Source organism: Papio anubis, chromosome 15 (genome assembly GCF_008728515.1).
Source record: "Papio anubis isolate 15944 chromosome 15, Panubis1.0, whole genome shotgun sequence".
Classification (NCBI taxonomy): domain Eukaryota; kingdom Metazoa; phylum Chordata; class Mammalia; order Primates; family Cercopithecidae; genus Papio; species Papio anubis.
This window is the reverse complement of record NC_044990.1, coordinates 88,517,054-88,536,619: the sequence shown is the minus strand read 5'-3', so window position 1 is coordinate 88,536,619 and position 19,566 is coordinate 88,517,054. Positions and strand designations below refer to the sequence as shown.

The 19,566-nt window shown below is 46.6% G+C and overlaps 1 protein-coding gene across 1 annotated transcript in view; it reads right to left on the bottom strand.

The window, feature by feature from the left end:
- Positions 1-19,566, bottom strand: part of COL4A2 (collagen type IV alpha 2 chain) — a 199,298-nt gene that overhangs the window by 60,148 nt on the left and 119,584 nt on the right. The window contains exons 7-18 of the mRNA XM_003914073.4: positions 19,070-19,186; positions 17,699-17,770; positions 17,205-17,240; positions 17,039-17,101; positions 15,285-15,320; positions 12,878-12,919; positions 10,951-11,049; positions 9,267-9,302; positions 8,647-8,697; positions 7,530-7,574; positions 1,207-1,260; positions 225-291 (exon numbers count right to left, since the gene is read on the bottom strand). Coding sequence (XP_003914122.2) covers positions 225-291; positions 1,207-1,260; positions 7,530-7,574; positions 8,647-8,697; positions 9,267-9,302; positions 10,951-11,049; positions 12,878-12,919; positions 15,285-15,320; positions 17,039-17,101; positions 17,205-17,240; positions 17,699-17,770; positions 19,070-19,186 — 718 coding nt within the window. The remainder of the gene's footprint in view (positions 1-224; positions 292-1,206; positions 1,261-7,529; positions 7,575-8,646; positions 8,698-9,266; positions 9,303-10,950; positions 11,050-12,877; positions 12,920-15,284; positions 15,321-17,038; positions 17,102-17,204; positions 17,241-17,698; positions 17,771-19,069; positions 19,187-19,566) is intronic.

The following is a 19,566-nucleotide window of genomic DNA, read 5'->3' as shown; positions in this document are numbered from 1 at the left end:
GGAGATTTCTCACGTGTAGGTGGTGAGGACTGTCTCATGCACAGGCAACATGAGGTCTCCCTGTGATACATTTAAGCATGAGGGAAATTGTACATGAAGTTATGTTCCAAATTTCGTTTTTGCTTTGCTTGGAAAACCTGTCTTGAAAGTTCATGGGTCTGTGTCCCTAACAGGAAAGAATGTGTATGTGATACTGAACTACACAGGTGAAATTGTTCACACACCTTTTGCTAGGGAAGGGTGAGGGGAGTAGGCAGGTAGTCCGGGGGGCCCTAGGTCTCCGGCTTCTCCCTGGAGAGAGAAAAGAGAAAAATAGGATGTGAGAATAGCCTTTTGGAGTTTTTGACAGTATGCATATTTCCAAAGAAGAAACCCGAGCGTGGACCGTCAGGTTGGCAGAGCAGCTATTTCAACCAGTGGAACCACAGACAGTGCCTGGGGCAGCATCCCCATGCTAGGGTGGCAGAGCCTGGCATCCCAGCCACCAGTCACAGGTGCCCAAAGAGAACAAGACAGGCAGGGGCTCATCTCATTTTGAAATCCTTGTCGAATGCCAGGAGACTGTGCTTTCTGTAGTTCAGACTATTACATTTTGGGTAGCGATAGCCGAGCCGCCTGGCGAGGGTGGGCTGGGAGATGATGCGGCCGCAGGACCCCCGTGGAACGCAATCTGTGTTGTAAGGCAGCATTTGTCATAAGGCAGCACCCCACACACCGCCTTCACCTCTTTGAGCCTCACCAGGCTCAGAAGTCCTCTCCAGATGTGCCCCCACCCAGGTTCCTCAAGGGTGAGTTCCCCTCTCAGCTGGACCAGCAGCACCCACCTGGTCCTCCACCTAATGGTCTCCCCTCCCTGCAAGCCCAGGAATTACTCACACAAGCCACATCCTCCCTTGGAAACCAGGGGCACCTCACCCTCTTGTAACTACAAAGTCTGCCTGCCCCAGGTCTGTTGGCCCCCTCTGTGCCTGAGACCACCCCTGCGTGGCCCTGAGTGGCAGGCGGCACCCTTCTCCCTGGCTGGGAGCACACGTGGCTGGACGGTCACCATCCACCTCGTCTGTCCAGTGTCAGGTGCCGTGTGTTTGGGGATCTTGTACTTTTTAGGACAGGGGATGCCTCCACAGGACACCATCAGGAGAGGAGTAAGGCCAGCCAGGGTGGGCGAGACACCGTAAGTCGCAAAGGCATGAGAAACAGGCTCACCTTGGGTCCCCGGGGCCCATCAGGGCCTTGGTAGCCATCCAGGCCTCGGCTTCCCTGCAAGAAAGACGTATGCTTTTAATTTTTGTCTCTAATGTGTAACTCCAAAAAGTGACCGCAATAGCATTATTGTATCTCATAAAATTAACAACAGTTCATTAAAGTCATGCATTAACCCCGTCTGTGTTCAATTTTCCCTGACTTTGGTCCCAAAAGTGTCTTTTGAAGGTGCTCTGCTTGAACCAGGAGCCAAAAAAAATCCAAATGTAACACTTGGCTGCTATGTCTCTCAATTCTCATTTAATCCACAATAGTCCCTTCTTCCTTTCTATGTTTTTAGTATCATTTTGTGGCTGTTGAAGACACTGGGTCAACTGTGCTGCAGATATTCTGTGTGGTGGGCTGTGGTCGGTCTCACCCCCGTGGGGTTGTACAATCTGTTCTTCTAACCGCATGTTTCCTCCACACGAGTCATTAGGGCTGGAGGCTGCCCTAGGTGCAGGTTCCCCTTTTCAGCAGGCATCGTTTGCAGAGGATGCTGGGCACCTTTTCTCCTACAGAAGGTACGAGCGCCGGGTTGCTTTTACGACTGATCAGTGGGGTCAGGTGTTGACAACCTGAACCAACTGTTGAAACCCTCCCACAGGCGGGATTTTGAAATTTTTCATTCAGTTCCAAAATAGATGCATTAAAGTCTCTTAAGTTAGAGTTTTTTTTCTCTTCATTAAAAAAGATCTCTGCTGGGTGTGGTGGCTCATGCCTGTAATCCCAGCACTTCGGGAGGCCAAGGTGGGAGGATCGCTTGAGCCCAGCAGTTTGAGACCAGCTTGGGAAACAGTGAAACCCTGTCTCTACAAAAAATACACAATGTAATCAGGCATGGTGGCATGCACCTGCAGTCTCAGCTACTTGGGAGGCTGAGGTGGGAGGATCGCTTGAACCCAGGAGTCTGAGGTTGCAGTGAGCTGTGATGGTGCCACTGCACTCCAGCCTGGGCAACAGAGCAAGACCCTGTTTCAAAAACAAAAACAACAAACAACTATAACACTAAATTTTGTTTTCTCATTCCCTTGAACATTTTTTGAAAGAAAAAGTTTACCATTGAGTCGTATCATGAGGTATCCGGATAGAAGAGTAAAGCTCTCTAAAAATCTAGCAATGTATTCCCTCTTCTAAAGAATATGCACGGTTCAGCTCCCAAAATTCAGAATGCCAGACGCCACAGGTGTAAGAAAGGTCCATTCTCTGATTACTTTCGAGGTTATCTTGACGCTCAGGAGTAGCTGCGCTGAAAGTCCTGTTGTTTAGACTGAACCGAGACGGGCTTCTCTTTGTGTGTTTTGTTGTGGTACTGTGGTTTGGACCCGGACTTTGTCTCACACTAGGTGGAGCTGACGACTCAAAAGTAAAGACAAACTTGTGTGATTTTAAAAATGAGGTCCTGTTTACAGGCCACGTCATGAGATAAGCTAGGAACCCTCTAGTACCTGCCAGGATGGGAGCTGGCAGCTGGACACTCCGCGGGAGCCGTGAGCACAGCCACAGACTGGCCAGCTCAGACGGTACCCTGGAATGTGTCAACTCTGAGCTTCACTCTGGGCCACAGGCCTCACACACCCATGCTGTGGCATCCTCAGCAAACAAAACAAGCACCCCAGACACCACGTGTCACCATCTCTGCTGAAGCGTCCAAGACAGCATGGGCACTCTAGAAGTACGTCTGAACCATGTGAAATGCACTGGGCATTATAGAAAACCCACTGGAGAAGGGGGACAACTTAAGGAGCACTCAGGATTCCTCTGAGGCAGCTGGAACCCCAAGAGCCAAAGCAATGAGCTAAAAGTCTCCAGGGGAATTCCCAGTGGCAGGTCAGCAGGTCAACGGACTGGGGTTGGCTGAGGGTTATGCATGACTTAAGGAGAAAATGCACCCTCAGGGTTCATCTGAGACCACTGGCAGTGAAACCCAAATAGGCGGGAACCCTAAGTCAAAATGACGATCAAAACTTTTTCCTCTCTGTTTCTCAGTGGCAAACACAACAGGGTCAGGGAGGCGCAGGGATGGCCAAGGAGAAATCACCCAGGTGCTTCCAGAGTCGGGCTGGCGACCACCCCGGGAAGCAGCCAGCGGGGGCTCCGTGGGGCTCCCTGAGACCCTGCTTCCAGGCAAGGCCTGTACTCCTGCTAGCAAGCTCACCACAGAGCCCACCCTTAGGGGAAGCTGAGGTCAGGAGACTGACATGCAGATCACTATTTTAGAATGGATAATTACGAAGGGTTTTGAAACTGCACACTCCTTTCTCCCAGGCCCTCCCCCAAATCTAGTAACATCACTCATTTGAATTCAGTGAGTTCATATACATGATTCATGGGAAGTTCTGATTATGCAATTTTAGAAGTACAAGGTTGATTTTATGTTTTTCAAGGGTGGAAATAACTGGAGTAAGGAAAATCCTTAGGCAGAAGTCCTTAGGGACTAGCTAGAATAACCAGATGAAAAGAATGCATGGCTAGACTTTTTTAGGGAAATGCATGCTTCTACAGCTTAAGAGCAGTCTGCTGTCTCTCATGGTGTGAACTGGCCCCTGTTATCTTTCTGTTCTTCATTTGCCTGTTGTACCCTTTTCATTTCAGTGGTCGAGGGAGCACCTGTTAGGCTAAATAGAACGCATGTGCCTCCTGAAAGAGCTGTCTCTGCAAAGAAACCCTGCCAGCCTGCAAATGAGATGCAACTTAGTATAAAAGACGAAAGAGAGTGAGAGTTCCATAAAAGAACTCAATCTGAGGTCATGTCTGCCACTTCAAGCTCTGCAGAGGAAACCTACACACAGCCACAGGGAACACTGAGGCTGGATCTGGTGAGAGTCCAAGTCATCGGCACTGCCACCGGTGCAAACGCAGCGTCCCTGGAGTCCTGGACGGTCCTCACAGAGGACAACGGTCCCATTGAGGGGGGCTTCCCACAACATGACGCGTGCCGGTGCAGCAGGTACTCCTCAAAGGAGACTAGGTCTCAGTGAACACTTTAAAAAATAACTGTGTGGAGCTATTTTAAAATGATAAAATAACACTGGGGACAGCATTTGCTCAGTTACTAAGGATATGTTTACCCCAGAAAAAGGAGGGGAAACCACCTCTAATTTCTCAGAAAATTGAATATAACCGAATTCATAAACGCTACGTCTCCATTCCTTTTTAGAAAAGGTTGGAACGAATAGAAGTTCTGACAATCTCAGCAGGGATGACAGGTGACCAATCCTGTGTTTACGTAGAGGAGGGCAAGTTCCCACCCAGGATACCTTTTCTTTTCTGGTTCCTCCCATTTTGATGCACTATTTACGTTACCGAGCAGTTGCTCCTTGGAGGGGCTTCTGGTGTCTGGGGGGAGGGGTCGGGTGGTGACAACTGAAAGTCATGGAGTGACGCCACCTGGCCAGTGGGATGACAGAGGGCGGACACAGCTGCGGTGCGGAACGGTGCTCATAAGCAGGGTGGCTGCGTCATTTGTGTATGTCTGCCTGTCTCCCATTTCTATAGTTGAGTAAACTGCCTCCCCGTAACCCACTTCACTGGAAATATCTGCGTCTTCCCGAGTTGTTGCAACTGTAGAAAGGAAGCTGGGAAATGAAAGCCTGATGCCTCACCATCCTCATGTCTGGGCCCCAGCCCTGGAGCTGCCAGGTGGCCACTGTTTGCATAGCATCTTGTCTTTCATTAACTTTGAAGTTCCAGGGAGCAGTTCTGTGGAACTGCACCTTTTTTTTTTTTTTTTTTTGAGACTGAGTCTCACTCTCTCTCCCAGGCTGGAGTGCAGTGGTGCGATCTTGGCTCACTGCAACCTCTGCCTCCTGGGTTCAAGCAATTCTTGTGCCTCAGCTTCCCGAGTAGCTGGAATTACAGGCATGCGCCACACCCAGGTAATTTTTTTTTAAAAAATATTTTTAGTAGAGACAGGGTTTCACCATGTTGGCCAGGTCGGTCTTGAACTCCTGACCTCTATGATTCACTCACCTTGGCCTCCCAAACTGCTGAGATTACAGGCACCTGGAAATGTACTTTTAAACACTACAACTCCCTTGTGTTGAAGATGGAAAACTAAAGATAATTATAATTTTACTAGCACATGGTAGGAAATTAACAGCAGCACTTCAATCACATGGGGTAGGTGGAAATGGGTTACTTTTGAACGATAACGTCTGCTTTAGTCTCTGTCCCTTTACAACGTTTGCTTTTCCTAAGCCATGAACTAGAACGTGGCCTCGGGGTGGGGTGGGTTTGGATAGCTCTTGCTGTAGGTGTGCTGCCTTTGGGAGTACTCCTGATTACGGCAAAGCCTAGCACTGGCTCCCTGGGCTGAGTTTAGCATAAAATAACAGGAATGGGGGCCGGGCGCAGTGGTTCAAGCCTGTAATCCCAGCACTTTGGGAGGCCGAGACAGGCGGATCACGAGGTCAGGAGATCGAGACCATCCTGGCTAACACGGTGAAACCCCGTCTCTACTAAAAAATACGAAAAACTAGCCGGGCGAGGTGGCGGGTGCCTGTAGTCCCGGCTACTCGGGAGGCTGAGGCAGGAGAATGGCGTAAAAACCCGGGAGGCGGAGCTTGCAGTGAGCTGAGATCCGGCCACTGCACTCCAGCCTGGGCGACACAGCGAGACTCCGTCTCAAAAAAAAACAAAAAACAAACCAGGAATGGGAACAGTAAGATCATTTGAGATGCAGGAAGTCAGCAAGATCGGTGTTAAGTTTGAAGGGTCAAAACCAAAATGCTGGGTCAAGACGACCATGCCTAGAGCCAGTGGAGGTCAGAAAGGGAGTCTGGGAGGCAGGTCCATCTGCGGTCCTGGAACAAGCACGCGGAACCCCCACCAGGCCTGCCGAGCTTCTGCACCAGCTAACTGCAGCCCGTGGGCCTCCAGATGCCACACTACCCTCCGTGCAGCCCTGAGCAGGATTCAATGGAGTTGTGATTCCGAGGTTAGGGATTTTGATAATACTCTATCTCTATGCACCTACTAGGACTGAGCGATGGACATACTAGCCCATGGGCAGGCAACCAAGCCCTGTGTACACCGAGGTGACTGCATGTTTGCTGGAAATACGAAAACCACCTCGAGGGGGCAAGGAAATATGGCGCATCCACTGACTGCCATTCTCTGCAGCTTTAAAGAACGAGGCAGATGCGTACCTGCCAATGTGGAACACTCTCTAAGTGGCACTGGGCAGAGCAGCACAGACACGGTCATTTCTTTTGTTGCTCCGTTATATGCACATGAAGCTACACGTCTGTGTGTGTATGTTGGCATGAGTGCCATGTGAGACCCAAGGGGCTGTCAGTGGTGGTGCCTGGGCAGTCTGCTGGGCCTGCCGTGGGAGGCGTGTGCTGTAGGCTGTGGGGTGGGACCCGCAGGCACAGCGAACAGTGAAAAGGCATCAACCACTGAACTAAAACATCATGTATGACCTAGAGTTCAGACGGTTCTAAATCTGACCTAGATTCATAATACATCTCTTTTTTAAAATTTTATCATCATTATTATTTTGAGATGGAGTTCTACTCTTGTTGCCCAGGCTGGAGTGCAATGGCCCGATCTTGATCTCAGCTCACTGTAGCCTCTGCCTCCTGGGTTCAAGTGATTCTCCTGCCTCAGCCTCCTGAGTAGCTGGGATTCCAGGTGCCCACACCACTCCTGGCAAATTTTGTATTTTTAGTAGAGAGGATTTCACCATGTTGGTCAGGCTGGTCTCAAACTCCTGACCTCAGGTGATCCACCCTCCTTGGGCCTCCCAAAGTGCTGGAATTACAGGCATGAGCCACTGCTCCTGGTCCATAATACATTTCTTACCTAACATTTTTCTCCTAAAAAAAAAAAAGCCGAAAATCTATCCACAGAACTCATGATAAAAATAATTGGGTTGTCATTAAACATAAATGAAGTGTCAGAGTATGGGTCGATCTATAAAAACATTGAGGTGGACCCTGGGTTACCAAGTCCAGGACCTTCCTACGAGCGACAAGGACACGGAGGAAGGGTGTGGGGCTGGACGATACAGAAGCCACGGCTGGTGGGGTCGAGTGACGGACGCTTTGAAGGGGAGGAACCAAAAGACAGTTTGCAAAAATGAGAGCCAAGGTAATGACCCAGCTCAAGTATTGTGAATGACCTGGGAGGCAGGATTATCTGTGTGACTGCAAATACAAGAACCGTTTTCGATGTTTTTTCTAGAGATGAATTTTCTTTCCTGAGATGCCAAGGCCTACTTACTTAACCTCTGTGGGATGTCGTGGGCCCAGAGTAGACTGCAGTTCATGCACCCAGCTTACCTTCTGTCCTGGTGATCCTTTTTCACCACTCAAGCCAGGGGAACCCTGGAGTGAACAAAAAACAGACGCAAACAGCTCAGAAATATGCAGTAACATTTCCAGAGGCTTGACTACGGCACCTGGCTGTGACTGCAGCAAAATGCTGACAGACAGACTGAACAAGCCTCAGGTCCAGACTCTGAAGAATAGGAACAAATTGCCAAATTCAATACCAACTATTAATATAATTCTTCCCTCTTTACAAAGTTGGGGGGGGTGGGGGTGGGAAATAATGACTATGATAAAAAGGCTCAAAGAAAGCAGAATCCATCCTAATCTCAAAGCTGCTTCACTACGGAAGGCATCAGAGCCATCCCAAGACTTCCATTTCCTCAGGGACATACATCATTCTAGCAATGCTTTCAGAACACGCATCATTTCTACCACTTAAAGAAATACAGAGAAATCCACCAAGACAGCACAATAAAAAACTAAAAATACAAAAAGGCTTGTACTCCGATGTTCTACTGTGTCTCTCTATTCTTATTTTTGGAGAATGTAAAATATGGTCTTTTGAGTGGTAGCAACTGCCAAATAGTCACCAAAACTCAGCTTTCTCTTCCTGGGCCCAGGGCTCTGCCCACCTGTCCCAGCCCTCAGCTAGGCGTGGTCGTGGAGTGAGTGGGGTCAGTCCAGGCTGGGGCTCTGAAGGTGAGGTCTGTCTCTCAGGTGGCTGAAACACCGTGGACAGGGACCCCTTCCTGCCCCTTACAACTAGGGACATTTTTGTTGGGCTCTTGGGACCGTCGGAAATCAGTGTGTGTTTAAGATATTCTACATTTTTGGTTACCAGACTAACTGAGCTGAACGCACACAAGCAGGAAGGTTTGTGCGGTACTCGCCCCTCCTCCACAGAGGGTGTGTCAAGGTGGTTCACGGGATTGTAGCCAGTGCAGCCCCCAGAGCAAGATGTTCGTGCTGGAGGGCTGTGTGTGTGTGTCGGGGGGGGAGTAATAATGGGAAATCTCTGTACTTTCTGGTAAATTTTGCTGTGAACCTGAAACAGCTCTAAAAAGGAAAGCCTACTTAAAAAAACCAAACCAAACCAACAACTGCAGTTATAAAAGGCGTGGTTTACCCTCGGTCCAGGAAAGCCCATGATTCCTTCTTCTCCCTTCAAGGAAATGCCCTAGGAGAGAGCAGAAGGGGCATAAGGAGCAGCCCAGGGGTGGCCCCTCCAGCCGGCAGGGCCCACGTGTCATCCTCTGCTCCCGGGTTCTGTGTCCTCAGTCCCGATGGTGTCCAGACCGCCTGGTGATGCTCAACTCAGGCGCAGTGCAGGGCACAGTCCTAGGAGACCCGCCAGCCTTCCTGGGCTGTCACCCATCCAGGACTGCGTGTGTCACGTCACGTGGTAAGTGACCGTGAAGCTCTGAGGACAGGCAGTGACAGAGGGGACAGAGGGCAGAACCTGGTGGCGCCTGAATGGAAGCCACGCCCCTCTGCCATCTTCACGCTCCCTTCCCAAACCTCAGAAGATGATTAGCCAGTGTTTACGTTACCAAGAGGAAGACATTCTAGAACTGACTTCTGGAAACAGAGTGTAAAAATGCATGCTAATACTGTCCTGCTATGGACAAGGGGATGAGAGACTGACGGTGTGCGGGCCCCGAGCGCACGGCGCACCCCGTCATGCCCGGCAGAGCGCCGAGCGCCCAGGAGCCACAGGGGAGGGAGCAGGTGCATTACTCGACTTACTCTTATTCCTGGTTCCCCCTCACTGCCTTTTTCACCCTGTGAAAAATATGAAAAATAAGAAATGCTTATTAATTTAAGGATGGTAACGGGTAAAAATCAACCAGGGTTCATTATATGGGCTGAGAGTACTGAATCAATCCTCAATCATTATCAATTGATTGCAACACACGACTCTTAAATTTTGCAGCTTCAAAATTCAAGGGAAAAGATGTGCTATTTCTTCTAGATTTTCACAAGACAAATTAATTCATGTATTCCTCTTGGTACAGGTGAAAGTCTGTCTTTCCTTCTCTGTGTTTTCCTTTATCCCCCACACAGCTCCAGGCAGATGTTTACATCCGTATCGTGGGAGAACGTGCCCAAGGAAAAGCCTTAATGAAAATACTCTTTGGAAGAAAACATTACTAGGACGTCCTCTGAGGAAAAGATACACATGGAACATATTGAAGCAAAAGCGGCTGTTGAAAGCCACGTCAATATCATAGATCAAAAACACGATCTACGTTTTTCCCACTTCTCTGTGTCTAAAATGGTGAAAGAAACAGCAACTGGCGGGTCCTCTGTCCCCGTCATTCCTGGAAGGTACCTTCGATTCCTGCAGCTCACAACTGTCCCTGCAGGTTGGCCATGCTCAGCCCTGGATCCCACCCTGGCCTGGGTTGTAGACAGGGTGGGAAGCCTGACTCAGAAGATTGAGCACCTCCATACACATCAACCCTGCTCTGGGCCCCCATCCAGAAGCTGGACAGAGGCCCTCCCTGCTGCCTCCCAGGACACTTTTGTCAACAGTCACTCATAATTTGGGCCATAGCCACCTAGGTTGTTTTCCCCCGCAAGGCAGTGGTCCTGCCTGCCAAATCCGCCCCAGGACCCAGGACCCAGGACCCAGGACCCACGACCCAGGAACCAAGCCCCATCCTGACAGATGCTCAAGAGTTGGGAATCAGATTCTATTTAGAAAGACAAGATCTCCACATTTGGGGTTTCTATTTTAGTTCCCAGGTATTCTGTGTGCCCCACATGGTACTGAGTGTTTCACAGTTGCCTGCAACCTCCTCGTCAGCTCCAGGTCAGTGTCACCATCCCCATTTGATAAGGAGAACAGGAAGCCCTAGAAAGGCTGCAGGACCTCCCTGAGCGAGTGGGTGGCACAGAAGCCTTCAAACCCAGGCAGAGTAGACGGCAATTCCTATTTCAGACTAAGAGCATGATTTCAATTAAGCAAAATGTTAATTGAACGATTCAGAAACTGTCAAAAACTGACTTTGATCCTCCAAAAGGTGCTTCATGTCAGCAAAGAAGTAGGTTTTATTTTGCTGAACACATTTTGCTAGATAGTTCTGTGATTCTGGCTTTGAATTACGGTATGACCATTAGCCTCCATCTACACTGAACGTAAGGATAGACGTGAGGTTTTTATTTTTTAATGAATTCTCATGTTGCTTCAGATTCATCACAATTGTTTGAGACGATGGACTGACGAAGCAATTGCACTGTGGATCTAGTAACTGTCTGCAAGCGTTGAAAACATTCTGGGAGGACATGGTTATGTTTTCATGCGTAATTTCCCAAGTTGGTGGTGAGGCTTTTTCTACTTGGAATGTGACTGAATACAATTGAAGAAATTTACTTTTACTCTCCTTTTTTTAGTTCAACTAGGAAAACAGTCAATTTTGCTCTTTACCTTGTACTGATCTGGGTGGAAGGTGACTCCCGTGGGCGCGATGATGGGGTGGAGGGTGTCCGATGGAATCCCATTGGGTCCTGGCTGCCCTACGTCACCCTGCAAATTATTTAGCAAAAGTAGTTGTCTTTAAATAGAAAGGAAACTACACAACTCGAATACAAACACAATACGGCCAAAATACTGCAGTTTTAATTTTTGCATATTATTTACCATATGTATACCTCTTTATAGTATAATAATCACAAAATAGAGTAATCCTGGTGTAAGCCTTTTGTATCCTCCTCTCATTAGCAATCATTTAGAATTTATGCATAAAGGCCATGAAGGTTGTTCACAATTTTGAACTGCGTTTGTTTCTGTGGGGTTATTGCCTTACAATGAATTTCTACAAATGGGAATTATTAGGTATGAAGACTTAATGTCTTCATGGTTTTTGACAGGTATTACTCTACCGGTTGCCAAAATGGGCACCAAGATAAAAGAAATGCTGAAAAAATGAAAGACTACTTCCCCAGCTAAAGATGTTTTTATATAATAAAAAGCAATCTTGAATAAAGATAATGTCCCAAGATTGCTTTAATTTGCATTTTTATCATTAGCAGAAAACGCTTTTTGATGTGGTGCGCAGATGGTGAAACCAATCTATCTAAAACATTACTGGACAACTATCCTTGCATAATATTCTGGCTTTACCTCCCAGAAACGGACACAAAAAGAACATTATTGTCTTTTCCTTTGTTTCCACATTAAACTATATCATACAAGTCTGAGCCCGGATATCACATAACATGGACAGCAGTAAAGGGGATGATGGATCAGCTGCAGAAAGTGATACTCCACAGTGCACGCTGAGTGTCCACTAATAGAGTATCTTAAAATACCCAAACTGTTTGTTCTCCTCCCTTGTACCTGTTGGGCTGCTGATGTTCTTTGCTAATTATTTGCATAAGCCCTTTGTAGATTGTAGACTCAAACTTAATCTCCATTATATTCAACAGGACTGTTCTCTTCTCCCACCAATGATTTCTTCCCAGATTTCACTTGTTTTTATTTTATTATGTTGTTATATTTCATCATATGGGGCTATACATTTTTATGTGTTTGGATCTTCAATGTTTTTCTTTCTTTTTTTCCCAGAAGCCCTCTGCTTGCTAATTATTCTTTTCTGACTTCTTCTATGGCATTAATGTAAAGAAGGAAGAGTTTCCTCTTCAAACATGAGCAGGACTTGATTCAACTTTCTGTGCTGTTCCATCAAAAAGCAGAATGGAAAACAAAATAGAAATGTTCCAGTCATGAAGTCAAGGGACAGGTCTATTTTACAGTGGGTACATGGCTTTTGTGGTGAACGCAATGGGACTGTGTTGGTGAGGTTTTGCTTGTGGGGTGTGGGCGCTGCATCAAGCCTGTCGTGCATGTGATCTCACACGTTCCTCTCAAAGGTCATGAGGTCTTTGAATCTTAGCACTGTAAAGAAAGAGAAAAGCCACATGGTCCTTATGGCTGCCTTTGTGGCCTACCAGGGCTGGTCCCTGAGATCCCCTGGTCCCTGTGATGGCTCCATGTCAGTCTCTGGTTCTAGTCTCAGTCCCCTCAATCACCTCTGGGTTCCACACATGAGAAGATGCCCTCGATGGCATGTCCTCACCTCCACCTGCTGAAGATGAGCTGAGTTTATGTCTCTGTGTCAGAGTCTCGGCTAGCCTAGATGGTCCATGTTTACCGTCTTGTTGATGCAGAATTATCACTGGCATGTGGGTGACAACTTAGCACTTTGCAATGATTATTTCCCTACGCAAATGGTCTGTCTGCAGACCAACTCAAGGTAAAAGTTTTACAGCACAGAACTTAGTAATTAAAATGATTTATTTCCTGGCTGAGAAATGCTGCATGCTTCTGCTGGAATTGACCAGGCTTCCTTTACCTTTTCACCCTTAACTCCGTAGAAACCAAGTCCTCTGTTGCCCTGAAAAGACAAATAATTTTTGTAAGTTTTAAAAAGCTAATAATCAGAGAGAAATAAAATTATTTTTCTTAGAAAAAGATACCCGAGACCTATGTATCGGCAACTTTACTGAGCAACTATATTTTCATAATATTCTTGCTTTGCGTTATAGAAACTAACTGACAGTTTGTCCTATCGGTTGACCGAGGCCTCAGAGTGAATGAGTGGGAGCTGAGATTGGACTCCAGGTGGTGCTGGCCCTCAATCGTGAGTATATGGCCTCTGCAGACTGTAGTCTAAGAGCATGTCCCTGGGTTCTGGCCCCGTAGATGGAGGAAGCCAGCCCCGTTTCAATCCCTGGACTCTGCATTTGAAGACCATGATTCGTCTTTTCTTCTGGCTCAGTCTTCTCTCATTTTGGCAAAATAATCCTCATTTCATATAAACTCTACCCATCTTTTTAATAATCTTTGGAAATTTAAAATCAATCAGAATATAATGATTTTAGGTGATTCTCCGGGCTTTCTCCAGCCTTTCTGTCTCCCTTTTTGCTTAAGAAGCAAAGCTAGGCCCAGTGTCACAGTAAGGATTTCATCATTTCATGAACGCAGTAGCCATGTGTGGGAGGACTGACAACGCTGACCTCTAAGATTCGTGCATAGAAAAAGCAAGACGACAAATTTGTGCACATCATAGGCACAGTCCTCTTCTACTCCCAACAGCTTTGCTTGTTTCCCAGGGTTGCTGCGTTCCCACAGTGACAGCAGGGTCACACAGGTCCTATCTGAGCTCTCTCTCTGCGGTCTACCGTCCGCCCCCTCCAATGTCCAGATATTTTCTGAACACACAAACAAAGCCTTCAATGAATTTTTGCCTTTTGCTTCTTCCCCACCTTACGGGGAGCTGAAATCAAAGCCCAGAAACACAGCCAGGCTAGATTAGAATGCAATTTGTGGGAGTTCCCCACGGTCCCTCTCTGCCTCCTGAGCTGGTCGTCAAAGTCACCAGGAAGTGACTTGGTCAGGGGTGAGGAGGGCTGTTTATGTTTGCTGCAGCAAGGGGAGATCTGAGGCTCACGCCTGGGCTCAGGGCTTGGCTGCTGCCTCCTCAGCCCGGCCGCCCGGTCCTATTTCTGCTGCTCTTGGCCTGCAGCCCATCTTATCCTGCTCCAGGCTGCCAGGCGGTGGGGCGTCCAGCAGCCTGCGCAAGCTCCCCAGCCGACAGGAAGCTGTGTCAGAGGGGACAGGAGCCTGGGGGCATGGGCGGTGGCAGCTGTGGTCACCAGGGGTCACAGCAATGGGCAGGCATGGCAATGTGTGGCCTTGGCACGTCCTCCATCGGGACACAGGGCAAGGGAAAGGTTCCTAGATGCTTCCCGTTGGCAGCCCAGCATTTCTGAATTATGTTGCATTTTGATCAAATACTTCCCTTGTCAACTGCATTCGTTTGTCTTGGACATTTATCCAGCTTTCCCAGATAATAAGGAACCCTAGTTCTGTCCTCCGAGTTTCTAACAAACCACCTACTTTGCTGTGTTCCAACCAATTTAATAACCTTTCTGGGATGAAAACAGTATATAGCTTTGGGCTCTAGCCTAACTTGACTATCACTGAATATATCCCTAGAGGCTGACATTAGACTCCTGTAGAACCTAATTCTAGTCAGGTAAGAAGAATGACATTGGCCTCTCTACAACAGATAGAGTTACGTTTTGTCCATTCTCATAAATCAATGCAATTGAATAAATGTGAGCTGTCCCTAAATTGTTCTAATCTTCATTTTCAATCAAATATTCATCCGTTTGGTTTTCTTTTCTTTTTTTTTTTTTTTTTTTTTTTGAGACAGAGTCTCGCTCTGTCACCCAGGCTGGAGTGCAGTGGCCAGATCTCAGCTCACTGCAAGCTCCGCCTCCCGGGTTCACGCCATTCTCCTGCCTCAGCCTCCCGAGTAGCTGGGACTACAGGCGCCCGCCACCTCGCCCGGCTAGTTTTTTGTATTTTTTTAGTAGAGACGGGGTTTCACCGTGTTAGCCAGGATGGTCTCGATCTCCTGACCTCGTGATCCACCCGTCTCGGCCTCCCAAAGTGCTGGGATTACAGGCTTGAGCCACCGCGCCCGGCCGGCCGTTTGGTTTTCATATAGCAACAGGCATGTGGGAATTAATTTGCAAACAACAAATCATTCCACCTATTCACTTTTTTAATGTCCAGAGGCACCATGGATCTATCCTTGGAGTTTAACATTAAGTCTTAAAAACCTACAAAACCGTTTTCATCATAATATAAACAATAAATACTTGTTAACCAAGAAGTTTTATGGTAAAAAACAGACCCACAAACACCTAAGTACCCACTTCCCTCATCCTCAACCCCCAAAACCAACTTACTTGCTGTCCTTTTGGTCCAGGGGGTCCGGGTGGTCCCTGTACAAATACAAAGAAATGTGTAAACTGTTTTCTTTACACCAGGACCCAGATAACATCCGCTGGAAAGCTCTGGGAAAGCCATTCACTGTACATTTAGGACATTGTGTAGGATGCATGGAGGTTTCTGATGCATTTGGCTTGGCAGGGATGATATGCTTGGGGAGAGGGACTCGGGTCAGCTCCAGTTCTCAGAATCTGCCGCTGTCTACGGACAGCTGTTTCTGCTTTGCTTTTGTGTGTTTAGGCTTTCGACTTCACCCATGTCCTCTCTGTGTTTGTTCTGATCCCTTTGCAAGGTCCCAGGCCCTGTGACTGCAAAGACAGTTTCCCCGAGTTCCTCTGGGAGTCCCCACGAGACTCCATGCGGCACTTCTTCCTGGTAGCTCGGCCAGTGTTCATGGACAGAATGAATCTACAGGCTGGCTGGCACTGCAGGGTGGAAAGTCCATCCGCAATGTCACGGTGTGTCTTTCTGCAGCGCATTCCGTGTCAACACCGTGCTTAGGAGTAAAGCATTTCAGATCAGAAGAGTGTTTAAGTACAAATAAGTGGATACAAAGGAGCGGACAAGGAGGGGGTTGTGGATGATTGCCTGGCTCATGTGAAGAACCAAAAGCTGTCAGAGCAGCTAAGGACCTAGCAAGTACAATCTGTTGTGCCTGACTTCTCTGAGCTGTGCATTTAAAGTATGAAACCCAGGCATGTGGCATGTGTGCTGTGACTAAGCCGACAACTGAATGGAGTGAAACAGTAAGGGCGTCTCGTATGATCCTGATTTCAGTCACCCTGACCAGGTCTTTCACAGACGGGGCTACTTGCAAAAATGACTTTCACAGCATCAGGGAAATTTGCTTTGTAGAAACAAAATCTATTATTATTATTGTTATTTATTATAATCTGAAGAAAATAATAAGTACCCCCACCCTCAACTGTTAGTTTGACTGAGTCTCCCCAAATATATATGACTTCATTTTTTTCCTCAGTATCTGTCAAGGAACTGGTGTTAGTGTCCCTCGATAGCTTGTCTCGGTCTTGAGCAATGGCTTCCTGTGAGAAGGTCTCTCTTACCTGCAGCCCAGATCTCTCCTTGTATAAGTTAAAGCCTATTTATCCGATTACTAACACACGTGGGGAATGAGAGAGTCAGGAGCTCTTGCAGTGGCCAGTTCACCTTCCAGGTCACTGTACAGTGCTGGGAGTGGCCAGAGAGCTGCACAAGCCTTAGCAAGTGCCTTTTTCTGCTCTTTCCTACTTGCAATGAGCCCTCAAGGGCCATTTTGTTAAACAATGGCCAATATCTCACCTGCTGGAATGAGCCCAGGTGTGATAGGCCTGCTAGCACCGGCGTGGCCCAGGCCAACCCCATTTCCTCCTTATGAACCTGTGGAACTTTGGTTTGCCTTGCCCAGGGATGATGGGCTCTTTGTCACTGGGTAGGTATGGGGTGGGGATGGAAGGGCACCCTGCCAGGACCAAGTCAAAATTTGACATAACTGGCACTGAGCTGGTGACCATAATTTTAAGTTCTTATTCTTCAACCTTAACAGCAGCAGAATGTGTGCAAGGAATGGTCCGTTTTAATGTTCTCTGCTACACCTGTAAGCATCATAATTATTCTTAAAGCTCTCATCTGGATTCAATCCCTAAAGAAGTGGCATCTGGAAGGGATGACCTGATGATGGTCCCAGAGTCGGCACCTGTGTCCCAGTACTTACTGGTCTCCCTGGAGCTCCAACTGGACCCATCTGCCCCACAGGCCCAGGGCGGCCGGGAGGTCCCTATGGATAGGTAGCAAGAGAATGTTTTTAAGAGAGGTAAACTGGTACTTGGAGTTGCTCTTAAACTTTTGCTTTGAATTTCGTCTAATAAAAATAAACTTACCTGGAAACCGACCAATCCAGGCTCCCCAGGTTCGCCCTAACAGAGAAGAAATAATTTTAAGAGTGATAGCTTTTAACCATCTTCAGATTTAGTTACCTTCTATTGCAGTTGGAAATAAGCATATCAAACAGATCAGCCCTATCAGGACTTAGTAATGTTAACTTACTAATATTAATTTTTACTAATATTGTGATTTAGTCAGAATATATTTTAGTAATATTAATATTTACTAATATTAAGTACAAATACTAACTTGGCTTGGAGTATTGTGAATATGGGAAAGAGATAAACACACAATTAAAAATAAGATTGAAAACATCCTGATCAGAAACAAGATGACTTTTACATTCAATGTGACTTGGGTTATGCTGCCATTCTCGGCATGCCTTCAGTACATTCATTCTTACATGCAAAGTTCACTTGGCAATTAACTTTGCTAGTTGAGAATTTACACTGGGTCCCTTCATTACCCCTCCCATCTCTTGCAAACGTACCCGATATCTGTCGCGTTCCTCTCTAGGCAGTGCATAAGGCTCACCTTTCTGCCCTTTTGGTCCTTGGGGCCCCTAATTAGCAGTATATTGTAAAAAGAAAAAACAAAAAAAAAGTCCATTAACATTCGGTGCATCTATGATAGTTTGGATGATGGAATACTGACTTTTGTAGGCAAGGTCTAATTGTTCTTATAGTTGATGGGGGTTATTCTGAACACCAGCCCCATATTCAGCAACCAGGGAGACACCTTTAATTTCCTATTGACCCAATCGTATCTTTCCTAGAGTTAGAATAGAAATACTTTGGGATTTAAATTATTTTCAAAACCCAAATGAATCTCTGTCAACCAACCCTCTAGTATGCCAATGTTATTTTTATTCTGATAATACTACTATGTGCTTTCTTTGGCATGAGTGTACTAAACGTATTAACTCAAGCACCCATTTGCGGGATAGACACTGGGTCATTCTTTAAAATTGGAATTGTGTCAAATATAAATGGTAGGTATATACATATGTGCATGTGTAAATATCTTTCAACATCTACTATAAGAACCACTTAAAGTAATAGATATGTTTCTTGATAATGACATCGATGATATATAGAGTAGAAGTTGATGTAGTTTATTGAAAAATTGAACCACATAAAACAGAAACAGCTGAGGAAAGGGGAACTGGCAGGTGGAGCTGGAACTGAGCAGGAGGAGAACTCTGCTCGCTTCAGGTGAAAACGTGATGAAGGTGATTAATGACTGTTCCTCCCTCCCCACTTTAGTTTTTTTTTTTTTTTAAATAAAAAGTCTCACCAAACAAAATTTTAGTAAAACCCTGAATTTGCAAGATTTTCTTGGAAATAAGGTAGCAACATACTACTGAAGACATTATTTCAGGATGTTTTACCAAGACCTTAAAAAAATAAATGAGGCTACAAAACAGATGACTATATAAAAGTTCCTCCATTAAAAAACAAACTCCTGCCTTGTATCTGCTGGAGAATAACTGCACTCCCACATCACAAAGTATTTCAGAATCTGATAAGGATGGTGATGGACAGAATTCTGTCAAGGTTTCAGCTTTTTAATTTTCATTTTACGATTCCACTATTCATTATGAGAATTTGGGAGAAAATGAAGTGACGCTTAGGAGACTGTGAGAGTGAACAACATCAACCACAACGATTTTCTATCTAACATTTAAAGGATATGAAAAATGAAGTTATTTGGATCCAGAAACATCATGTCTTGGGCGTCAACAGGCAGTTATGTTTCCGTTCTGGCCATAATGAGCGGGAGCCCCCCACCCCGGTTATAAAGGTAGGGCTTAGCAGGGGTCTGCCTGTCCCTGGAGCACAGGCACTGTGGGGATACTCACGGGAGGCCCGGTGAACCCCTCAGAGCCGGGGGGCCCCTGTGGACCTGAGTCTCCCTGGGTTCCGTTGCAGCCATCATAGCCGGGCCTTCCCCTGGGCCCACCTTGCCCCGGGTGTCCCTGGGAAAGACAGCAGTGAGAGAATCAGCCAACCAGCAGGTTTCTAGTTGCCACGTAACTGTGTGATAAAACAGTCTTAAATATTCTCATAAGCCACGTTCCCGGCACGAATCCAAGGAAAAGACACCTCAAAAGTGAACAAATGAATGAATGAAAGATTAAATCAGTGAAGGCATAAGGCATAGTTCTAAGCAGGGAAAGGATTTCGAAGCAAAGTTCTGCTTTACGTGGGCTTGGGTAAGAAATACACAGGGTTTCTTCTGTCTTACTATTTGAGTGACTGTCTATTAGCAGGGACAAGTAAAATTACATTTCAAAAATTCTAGAAAAGATTTTAGAAGCAGCTACTTCCTTCTCAGGGGTAACAGGAAGGTCCTTAT